The sequence below is a fragment of the Hesperophylax consimilis genome, chromosome 26 (assembly GCF_061612785.1).
Source record: "Hesperophylax consimilis isolate HC1 chromosome 26, BYU_Hcon_1.0, whole genome shotgun sequence".
Taxonomy (NCBI): Eukaryota; Metazoa; Arthropoda; class Insecta; order Trichoptera; family Limnephilidae; genus Hesperophylax; species Hesperophylax consimilis.
The window spans coordinates 3,956,819-3,969,355 of NC_142861.1; the positions used below are offsets into that span (position 1 = coordinate 3,956,819).

A 12,537-nucleotide genomic window follows, 5' to 3' on the forward strand; every position below is an offset into this window, starting at 1 on the left:
AATAGTGACTTAAACATTACAGAATCACACGTAATACTAAATAATATTGTAAGTACAACATAAAGCTAATAAATATACAACACGTTTAATATTGTCAAACAGAAAACAAACTTTACAATAATATGACAATCCGATCTTTCACTTTATTAACTATTTCATTAAAAATGGCCAACCATTAATGAAAAAAAAAAAAAATTATGAGAATATTTAAATGAATGTTACAGACAGGATTATTATATTTATACAAGTAATGTAATCTTTTCCAGTTCAAACAATCCAAGAATCCATTGTATCGATGTTCATCTTATTTACAGTCCAGCCATTTAAGAAGTGCCAACTTTTTAACAAATGTTTGGGGAAGTTGACAGCTTTTGCTGTAAAACCTACAAATAATCATAATGGAGGTTTGATTGTTTTGTTAATTAGAATAACTACTAAGGAAGGGGTGTTGCTACCTTCATCGCATTTGAAGACTGTCAAATCGATAATCGACGCCATTTTAATTATTTATATTTTAAAATTTCCATTAAATGCTAAATATTAAAATCCATTTCAATAAAATTGTAATGAGATGTTCAGTATAATAGTGACGCTGTTATGTTCGTCAGCTGATTAAAATCTTACCAAAAGCTAAAAACGGGCAGAGAAACTGCATAAATGTTAACAAATTAAAAATGGCGCTGATCGGTCATCAAATGTGGTGAGCGACATTTTGATCTTCATCAAATGATCATAAGCAAAAAGATCGTAATTATCATTTGATCGTAAGCGCTTAGGTAAATAAGAAAATGATGTTAAATACTCGATCTTCTAATAATAGTAATTACAATTTGATTTATTTATTTATCGTTTCTTTACATTGTATCTTTTTTTTAAAGTTATAATTTTGTAATATAACTTTAACTATTGTAAAAGCTGGTGTCAAGATGTTCAAGTTGATGAGATTTTATTGACTATTTGCATGGGAGAACCCACAGCATTGCTTACTGAAGAGAATAACTTCAATCTTTCTTTTATAGAAAAAATTAAAGGGCTGTGTTTATATACTGCAAGTGCATTATTTCATTTACGTATATTAACTAGATATATTAATTGTTAACCGTTATTTAGATTTGCGTAACATAAAGTCTGAAAAGCAGCATTAAATATGATAAACTCAAATATTTAAATGTATTTTTATGTACATTATCTCATAAAATAAATGATTACATGTAAATTAGATCAAATCTTTTTACTCATTAATCAACATGACACACAGACACTGTTATTTGCTTACAATCTTTTGCTTATCATTTGCCTATGATCATTTGAGAGTTACAATCATTTGGTTACGATCGTTTTGTATACAATCATTTTGAATACAATAATTTTTCCACTGGAGTGATTTTTTGTCATATTTTGCCATTTTTTAAAAACCTTAAGAGAGATCGCTTATCATAATGTGCCGTATTTATAGAACCTAAAAATATGGGATAAGCAGCGAAATCTAGGTGGATTCACTGGCTGTAAACCGCAGTAAGCAGTTTCATATGTTTTCATATTAATATTTTGAGGAATGGTAATAATCAAATAATATGCTAAATGTGTAAATATGACACAAATCACTCTACTTGATCAAATGTGATGAAGTTTAAAACACCAAAACACCTTACTGGGAAGATTTTATCATGTTCAGAAAAAAAAGATGTCTAGATATAAATATTATGTATTAATATTAATTTGGCAAAACACTGTTCTCCGTTTGATTTAATATTATTCATAATCTTAATCATTAGTTGTGTATATTATATTTATGGATTGTTTGTATATGGATAATGAATTTTAATTTCTAACTATTTCTTAACGACTGGTGTTGTATTTTCATACCATGTTGGTGTAAGACAGGAAAAAACAAAAACTGGTCGATAAAGGATTTTTTATTGTTTACTTTCTATCTTTATAAAAATAAATTGTTGAAAACCAGTGCTCGATTCAACCGTTTTTACTCTCGGAGAAACATCTTTTTGGAGAAAGGTTATCGCACACATATCAGTTGGGCATTGGATCAGTACCGCCGCGCCACATTCGCTAGCTTGTCCCGTTATGATGCTGATTAGTGGAGTTACATTAAAGAATTCTGAATGGCTCGAGGTGAGGCCATGATGCTGATCTGGTGCCGGGATAATATGTATGCGATAACCTTAAAGATTTCGGCAGTCTTTTGTTGCCAAATGATTTCATAAATATTAATGGTATGGGATAAATTTTTACAAACTAACGAATCTCTTACTACCACCACAATAAGCGAAAAATGTTGCTTGTATTGTAATGGAGGACTTAGCCAGGCGAAGAATTGAACTCACAACGCCTGGGTGGGAACCAGATGCGATGCGAACTCGGCCACTGACCGGTCAAAAATTAAATTAATGCTGTAATATTTTAAATACATAATAATAAATATTTACATTCTTCTGATATGAAATTAAAGTGTAGTAATAATAATTAAACAGAGCAATATTATTTTTGAAAATGATATAATAAAAATACGAAAGTCATGGTTTGCAGACAGAATTCCAGATACAATATTAGCTTAAATCAAATAGAATTACTACTATTTTTTTCCATTAATCTTTGATCCTCGTATTTAGCTGTTAAGAAAGATGACAATATTTTGCAATCTGTCAATTCTCGACATCCATTTTTTTTTATTCAACACAGCCAAAAAAACAATGCAATATTGACAATGAAATAAACAGAAAATTAATGTCATTATTACATTCTAAAATAATTAACAAATGTCAACATTGCATTAAATACCACAATATTATAAATATACTTAAACTGTAAAAGTAGTTCATATAGTTAGAAAAAAAAAACTTTTTTTTCTTCACATTTTGAAAGTTCAGTTGCTCTTTTTCTAAATATATTTAAAAAACAAATTAATATTACGATATTGGAAAAAATACATGTTTTTGACAACCCTGTTATGGTTTGCAGAAATGACAAAACTTATCACTAGGTAACGGATGTTGCATAAATAAAATGTTTGCATACATTTATTTAAACTGGATATTTTTTAGAATTTATAGAATTAGGTCAAGTTGTTTTATGGAAATTCAAATGCAATATTGTCATCAAATGATCATTCAGCGCCATTTTACTTTTCTGACTTTCAAAAGATCCCAGCAAAACGGCGATTCTAGGTGTATTTAAGCTCTCTATCAAATTGTAATAAGCTGACAAGCTTAACAATATGATGGTTGTCCTCTTCTGCTGATCACAGTTTGTTCAAAAGCTGAAACGTCCTTAGAATCAGCATTTAATGGAAACCTATCAACTGTCAAAAAAAAATTGGCGCTGAGCGGCCATTTGATCACTTTATCACATGTGAATTTCTGCCAAACAACAGGGCCTTAGAGTGGATTAAACACATTTTTAAGATAACAAAAAAAAAATTGCACTATTTATTGTGAAAATTTCAAGACTTTTAAATACAAATTAATCCGTTTCCTACTTATCACACACTTTATAATATTTTAATATAAAACTATCGTATTTTTTTGCCATTATCAAAAATTTTTACGTGATATTTTTAGTGTGAAATTTCGAGAGAAGAAATAAATTTTAATTTATATCTTTGGGAAGACAAAAAATACTGATTTAGGTGTAGAGATAAATTAACAACTATTTTTTTAATGTCTTACAAAATAGCTTATCAATTACAATTGAGTTTTATCGTTAAAAATACACTAGTTGCCATTGTTTAAATTCACAAGAAGGAATATTTTTAGTAATCCGCCAGCCAGAATAACATAGGGTCATCTTTGGTACTGTGTAGTCCTACCTCGTGTACTTGATCTCAATGGTTTTTGTTGAAATATTTCAGGCGCGTAAATGCAATAAAAATAATGTAAAAAATACCTAAATCAAAAATATGTTAATATTTAATAACTAAATGAGTGAATGTTACCGATTGGACCCACAAAACAACATCAAAAAAATAATTTAGACTTTCCAAATTTATCAACTATCAGTCATGTCAAATTAAAACAATTCGGCCGAATAATTTCAATAATTTAGTTTAGTAGGTTTTTTTTTAATGGCCGCTTTAAAAATGGCCAAAGTGCTTTTTTTGTTTAAATCCAATGAAATGAAATTAATAACTTAGTAAAATTACTGAAATAAACTTAACTTACTGCGCAATGCTTTTTTTATATAAATAGTCCGCATCTTAACGACGCAATGACCAACTAAAGCTAAAGATGAAATATTTACAAGGAGACTTTATATGAGTTAATTAAATTACGTATAACATTGTGGAATTCGGCACACAAACAAATTATTAATCGAATATCCTCGAGTGCCAATGGAACAATTACAATTCAATGAGGAAGATAATGAGAATTTTTTAAATGAAAACATTGTAATTTGCAACCATTTTACACAAAATTTTATGAAATGAGGAACTCCCGAGAACAAAATTCTGGGAGTTAATGTTAGAATTGCCTACGTCAGTTTTTGGTAATTTGGTTTACGTACCTGGGGGCCTACTCTGTATCTTTCGGGTTAACAAACCAGTAAGTTCGGGGTTTAACCTTTCCTTGCCGGTGCTGTCAACTGAGTGAACATCGTCTCATAAACACAGAGTTCAAATTTTATGTATTGCATTAAGTAATTACAATACATAAATAATTACCGAGTGTATAACAAGGGAGGTAGACGATTTTTTGAATACCGTAAAGGATGGGTTAATACGGGGCGCCAGGAAAGTTTCGAAAGATACAGCGTAGGCCCCCAGAAAGTACTCTAAAACGTTCTTTATTCGAATGCTATGAATACCCATGTCTGATGCACTAGCTTGGTAAAGTTGTGGCCTATCTAGCAGTCAAAGTATTGATTCTGCATTTTTTACCCCAATAAATCAACAAACAATCTACATTCCTGAACAATTCACAAATTTGACATAGGCACTTCTAGTAAAAGCCCCAGAATTATAACAGAAATACATATTTTTAACAATTTTAGGTACTACCCCAAAAGTCAAATAACATGATGGCGTATATTGTAAAAAAAAAAGTTAAATGTAGTTCTTTAGTGCGAACTGATCAAAAATGAAATGTATAAAAGTAAGTATCAAATTCACAATGTTGGTTTCAGGTGGCCATTCTTTTTTATTAGACTATAGAATTCTTGACGCAATCTTCAGCATTCTCATTGTCGGCAGCTTCGTTTCTGCTGAGCGGCAGTTCGATGGAGGTCTGTGTGGCGAGTCGGTCAGGCTTTATGAGGGTTTTTGGGGCGCGGAAGCGGGGGGCGGCGGCGGCGGGCGGCAAGGAGAGCTGCAGGCCGACCCAGAAGTTCTTGTCGTCGAAGTGACGCCACGGCACCAGGCGGGTCTTCTTCAGGTAAGTGTGGAGGTTCTCTCCGTTGCTGTCTTTCGGGGTGGGGCGCACTTTGTCGTAGCTCTGCGGAAAAAGAGTTAATTAGAACTTGATAAATTAATTCATCAAATAATTTTGGTAGATTTGAATGTTAACTTGTTTAAAAGTACTGAATACATAATACACACCAGAAATAATGCCTTCCATGTAGATTTGAATGGAAACCAATGTCGCCACCAACTTAATAACTATTGGCTCTAGGGTGTGCGCTCTGTCTCTCTTGCACTTGTCTGACACTGTATATTTTCATCTCATTGGAATTTCACAATGATGATAAAATACAGTTCTACGTTATCTCCTCAGGCCTCAGAAATTTTCTGTCAGATGGTCAGAGTATTTCCGCTGGACAATTAAATGGAATATTTCTGAACGTATCCGAAAACTAAAAACAGTTTTTGAAAGGTGATAAAATATACTCTCATATTTTATTCTTAGAAGAAAAATGGTATTTTTTGAAATATAAAAATTTGGAATGCAAACATTAAAAAAGGCTCATTTTACGTTTTTTGTAAATTAAATTATTAATAACAAAAGCGTGTATGAAAACACACTTATTTTATCAGACAAATGTACTACAAACGTTATCGTCACCTCACCTTTTTGTCGTTTCATATAATAATAATTAATAAAAAATTCACAAAATCTCATAATTTTTTTCCAAATTGCGGTTGGTACCTTTGGTTTTATAAAGGTGCACATTTTAATTGTTATGTAGTTAATTTCTAGATTTCAATATAAAGTGTGGTGTTTTCTCTTTTTAACACTGTTTAGTTCATATTTTTAACCACAACAGTAAGGAAGACAACAATTTCTGTGAGACCTGAGTTGTTACCAAAAGCAAACAAATTAGCCTGAAAGATTAAGGCCCGATTGACCATTTTAATAATTCTATTATTAAACCTGACAAAAAGTGCGGACGCAGAATGGGAAGGTAGTCGTACATTATAGAAATTTTAATTAATAATATCTGAAGCAACAAATACTCTCGAACAGAGAGCGTATTATGACACTTGCCCGTTTTTTATGGGAACTAGCAGAATAAAGTTGCACTCTATCACATCAGAAGAGGCGTACAGTTGGGAGTGGAAAGCAACAATAGCTCTAGAAAATGTGATTAGGATTACGAAAAATTCATCCATCTATGGTGAAAGCTATTGGGACTGTTAACAGGATATTGTCGACACACATCTGACACATTCAGTTGTTGGGATTTGTAAACACCAATAGCTATAGATATTTAAAGAGAATAAAGAAGCATTGATTAATGTATGGTGCCAATGCCCCACTCTGATGGGACTAAGGCTGAGATAACTGGGAAGCCATGTTGTTTAACTACTTCAAAAGAAAACGCCAAACACCTGATGATAACCCTGTCAAAGGAATAATGTGACGAGCCTATAATCTGAGTATTTACAGAAGTTATGCAGATTGTCTCAATAGCTAGAAATGCAATATAAATACCTGCAGTAGCACCACGGTCGGGTTGGTGGCTATCCTATGGAGCTGCATGAGGCAGGCAGTGAGCTGCTCCGGGGTCATCTCCTGGGGAGAGATCACGGCCAGAACGCTGCGGCTCATGGTCGATAGTCTGCCCACTATGCTGACCCCTGACAGCAAAAAGTCCACAATTAGGTCAATGAAAGCAGATTTACTAGCAGTGGACAATTCAGTGTATCACCTTACGCTTATGTTCAATGAGATCTTTAGCCATAACTTGCGATATTCTAAACAACTTTCTGAATTCCGTTTCTCCAAACTTGAACGGATTCAATTAATCGCATTTACGATGTCTTTCAATTCTACGAGCTTCGCTAGTCTGCCTACGTTCATTAATAAGCCAGTAATTTTGCAAAGGAACGACATTATTAAAAAGGTTGAGTATATTGACAGTAGTTAACCGAAGCTCAGTGACCGTCAAGATTTCAATTCGGGAGGCAGGTTTGGGTACCGTCGCCCTGGGAACTATTTATTGGATAACCAACACGTCCGCCATAGGTCACCCTAAGTGGTTCGCTACGTTCGCTGCGTAATAACTATAGATTACGGATTTAGTCAGTATCATATTGATACAGGGTTTTATCGATCGATCGTCCAAGACCCCCTGAAGGCAGCTTGTCAAGGCGATGGGACACCCAAACCGAATAGGAAAGCAAGAAGAAGTAAGGGAAACTAGATAGAGTTAGGGAATCTCAAAAGAGATTGTTGAATACAAGATGGCGACTTACAGTTGGTACTGTCCTTGGGAAGCTGGCAGTTGATGCACTTGTAGGAGTACTTGTTCTGCAGAGTCGGGATGAGAATCTCCAGGGTGAGGCGAGCGTCCTCCGCTACATACAGCACCAGGACATCGTACTCTCTATCGTCTAGAAAATAATAATAGTCATATTAGTATTTTATGATATTTTTGTTGCAGGTTATAAAGTTTGCCACAAAGTAGTATTACATTGACATTTTAATTCAAATTAGTCATAGACATATGAATATTAGTAGACCTGCCCTAAGTGATTAAAAGCGTATTATCCCCACTCCCCATACCGGTTCCATTGAGCCGGCTGGGCTCGCATATGGCCTCAAGTGAAATTTGAAAACGTGACGTCATCATTCTTGTGCGAACTATGGTCGAGGCATCATCGGTTCATTTTACGAAATAACACGGCAAAATGTTGACTTGTACTATGAAAACTTGTAAAAATAGATTTGAAAAAGAGAATAAACCCAATTGTCGTATTACATTCCATATATAAGCATTATTTTACTTTATTTTAAGCATATTCACATCGTATAATATAGATCAGTTTTAGAAACATATACTATCACATCGAGAAACGTCTGGACGCGAAACACAAAGCTGGTTGGTTGCTGGGAAGTAAATTATGAACATTTATAAAAGTGTCTTAACTAAATACTTAAACGAAATATTCGACTCTGAAAATGCAACCGAATTTTTTTGCCGAATTTGGACTTCGCAAATTTGTTCATAACGTGGCGAGTAATTTGCGCTCCCATGTAAAAATGTCTATTCATTCTAAAGCAGATTTTACTTTTAAGAAGTAAATGGTGATATTATAATGCGAGATGCCTATTTACTGTCAGATTGATTTATTGACGAATCACAGTCAGCCTTACTCCCTTCGTTCTTCAACAGTTGATTTTACCCCTCGCCATTATCTTCTCGTCTATTAATTCCTATGTCTGTGAAATTAGTAGTATATTGCCAGAGCGATGTTGAGAGCATCAGCAGGAAACCGACAGAAAAGGCCACCAGGACTCTCCAGAGGTTGTAGCACCCGTGATGATGATGATGACGATGATGAAGAGATTTGAAATAAATGTTATCTATCCACTGGCTTCAAGAACCAGAACAAACTTCCTTGGATGAGAACACTTCGTTTTTGATATGTATAAATGTATGACGTGCCGTGAAGGGACTGCCGGGGGCTTTTAGAATCATTTAATAATAGCTTCGTTTAAACAAAAGTAGAATATGAGAACTGATAGAGGGACTCATCTGGTCCTTAAAACGGTTCGGAAAAATCGTGGGTGCCCTCAACTGAGACGTTATTCTTCGAACAGATGTTACATTTAAAAATGTCGCCAAATCGGTTGTCAAAGTCATTTTCAATTTTTATTACACTAGCTTATTTCAAATATTGTAAACTGTAATCGACCGTTATCCACTGGTACTCGACTGTCAGCGTTTGTTTAAATTTTAACACATTAAAAAGATTGTCATCGGACTGTCAAATTCGGCCTGTCATTTAAAATATTTAAAAGACTGCAAACAGCACATTCGGCCCGTCAGCGTTTGTCGAAATTTTGACACATAAAAAATGTTCAAGAAAACAACTCTAAACCGCCGACTAGGCCCGTCAGCGTTTGTTTAATTTTTTATAATCAGAATACATTTTTAATACATAAAACATATTGTTTTATATAACCCTGATGACGGTTGGACGGTCAGAATGAATCGAAACAATATATACAATAAAATGAAAATTAAAAACAAAGTTATTTTATTCTAATTATTATAATTACGTATATCGACAAAGTGTTTGTTACATCTGAAAATTAAATTATTTAAATATTGTAACGGATCATTAACTGCCGATTCGTCCCGTCAGCGTTTATTAAAATTTTGATAATTGCATGTATAATCTTACCATTGCCAGGAGAGTGGCTGGCGTTCCTCCAGCGGAGGGCCAGCTTCTTACCGAAGCGGGCGTACAGTACGACGGCCGTCAGCATGAAGAGGAAGGCGCCAGTGGCCAGCAGGAAGAGACTGCGCCACGGCACCTGTGTGTTGGGCGGACCTGATCCGTTCACTGAAAGGAAAGCACCGAGTTAGGAGAAGATTTTTTATATTAATTACACTTAAAATAGATCCACTTCATGCGGTCTAATATAAACTTAAACAATCCTGTGTTTTTATTTTGTTCATTTTTTTAATCTTTTTCTTTCTACCTTGTACGGTCTGTTTGGAAGTTTTTATTGTGAATTTTAGTGTTGTTGTTGTTTGTCTCTTGAAAGTTGGTAGTAAATTGTTAAAAAATCAGTCATACTTTTGGCGGGGAGAATCTAATCAAACGATGAAACCAATTCGGTAATAGCAAAATGCGTTTTAAAAATCTGTCAGAGTGAAAATAAAAATAGTCAGAAAAACTACATTCAATATACAATCAACTCCATTATTGATCCACATTTTAACTACTGCTCCACGATTCTTTTCTTACGTAACGACAGAGAACAAAATAAGTTGCAAATTCTACAAAATAGAGCAATTAGAATAATACTCAGGCAAAATAGATAAAATGTAAGTAACTAAAATGTTAAAGGCACTTAATTGGCTAACCGTGAAATAAATTTGAAAGAAAATGATATTTATACATAAATTAATAAATAACCAATTATTACCAAAAACTTTTTATACAACAAGGATTCAATAAAGAGATTAGGGAATCAGAATATGTGATGAAATTAAGGTACCAAATAAGGACAAAGCCAATACAAAACAGTTTACTACACAAAGGATTGCAATATTATAATGCGTTGCCGGAAACTATAAAGTTTGCATCAATTGAAGATTCAATCTCGACTGCAAGAGCCATATTAATCAAAATAAAATGTAGTAGTATATGTTATAATCGATTAGACATTTGTAAACTTGTACATACAAATGAAAAATAACTTCAGAATGGGACAAATAGATGATCACAAAGATAACAGCAATTAGTTTTAGCGTCAAATACCTGGGATTTACTATCACAGACAACCTGAAAGACATTGAGGAGGATATGGAAAGACAATCCGTTAGAGCAGATATGCTGTCAAGGCTCTTTCACATTTGCAGTACAAACGTCAAAAGAATACTATTCAACGCATTCTACACTTCGCTGTACACTTCAGAACTGTGGGTGGATTACATTGCATCCCAATGGCATAAGCTAAAAGTCGCTTACAATAATGCTTATCGCCAACTATTCATTCCGCCTACCGAGAATGTAGTGTGCCAACTACCGCACGCAACGGTTGTGTCCGCCGCGATGTTCGCGATGCCACCGGCTCGTTATTGTTACCGCGCGTGCAGGTAGTGCAGTGAGTGAAGCGGATACCAAATTAAGTGGGCCTCCAACTACAAACTATGCCGCTATTTAAGGGGCCGAAGACCGATAGGTCTCCCGGCCAAGGGGAGTCAAAAAATATCGGGGAACAATTAAAAATATTGTCCCTGAATATTGAGGGAACCTCTCGATCAAAGGTGGATTTTTTATTAATGTGGTCAACGAATGCCCGCTCCATTCATTCCCCGGCGGGATTGATGAGGTCCACATGGCGACGCCTGAGGCCCTAAAATGGCTCGCAGATCTAGATGTCCCCCTCTGACCCCCCACCATACGAAAGAAGAAGAAGAAGAAGACCGAGATACTGCAGCGCTACGGAAATGTTCCTGGGGGGACGAGTGCACTCTTTCAGAGCGCTTCTCCGCCACCACATGGGAAACTTATGGCGCAGACTACGTCATTCAAATAACACAATCACTGCCATGGTTGCCTGATGGAGTTCTCCTTGATGGCCCTCTGCAGACAGGAAATGTTCAAATATCCTCCATAAACGGCTGCTTTCACACATTTGTTTAACTTTTTTCACTTAAAGTTCAGCATTTTTTGTGCTTATCTGTGTATGTATTATCATTTTGTCAAACTAATTATTTTATATATTATTTAAAAATATGGAATGTATTGCATTGCACTATCACTGCATGCATTCTGGAATAAAATCCTATTGTTATAGTTACCTTTGTGATGAAGCCAGATGGGCATCTCGATGAAGGAGTCCGCGTTGCTGACCGTGCACACGTACTGGCCATAGTCCTCGGAGCGCATGCCCGGGATGAGCAGGTAGGCTCCCAGGATCTGCTCGCCCTCGCGCACCACGCGCTCCTGCTGCGGTGGGGCAGGCGTGCGCACCGTGCCCGACTTGGACGCGGGCGCGACGGGCTCGCGGCGCCAAGACACTTCGGATGCGGCGTCTGGCAGATTAATGCGGCCTACAAAACAAAACATACAACAACATTAGATAGGTGTCTGTTGCCCCACAAACAGCGTTAACCCCTTAGGACTAATTTGTTCGGTTTTGCGAACAAACAGCTATTACTTGAGGACTCAATTTGTTCGCTTTTGGGAACAGCTCATAGAAATCATTGAGTCATGGTTGGAAATATGATTCAAACAGTGTTAGAAAGCGAAAACACCACGTTCTGTATTCAAATATAGAAGTTAACCACAGAAGAATTAAAATGCACACCTCTGTTAAACCAAAGGGTCCCACCGCTATTTGAAAATAATTTATGAAACTATGTGAATTTTTAAAAAATTATTTTTATATAAGACGACAAAAAAGTGAGGCGGCATTAATGTTTAAAATACATTTGTCTAATAAAACGTGTGTTTTTTTTCGTTATCAGTAATTTTCAGTTTATTGTTTAGACGGAAAAATGTAGGGGGAGCCATTTTAAAAAAAATGTTTGATTACAAAAAGGATATTTCGCCGCCTTTTAAATAGAATTTTAGTTTTCGGATCCGTTCAGAAATATACACAAATTTTCCGACTTTCTGACAGC

General features: G+C 35.1%; 1 protein-coding gene across 1 annotated transcript in view; it reads right to left on the bottom strand.

Annotated features, from left to right (window-relative positions):
- Positions 1-1,619: 1,619 nt before the first annotated feature.
- Positions 1,620-12,537, bottom strand: part of LOC149411006 (interleukin-1 receptor accessory protein-like 1-B) — a 247,491-nt gene continuing 236,573 nt past the window's right edge. The window contains exons 5-9 of the mRNA XM_089647242.1: positions 11,713-11,964; positions 9,581-9,742; positions 7,646-7,783; positions 6,882-7,027; positions 1,620-5,444 (exon numbers count right to left, since the gene is read on the bottom strand). Coding sequence (XP_089503368.1) covers positions 5,154-5,444; positions 6,882-7,027; positions 7,646-7,783; positions 9,581-9,742; positions 11,713-11,964 — 989 coding nt within the window. The 3' untranslated portion in view covers positions 1,620-5,153. The remainder of the gene's footprint in view (positions 5,445-6,881; positions 7,028-7,645; positions 7,784-9,580; positions 9,743-11,712; positions 11,965-12,537) is intronic.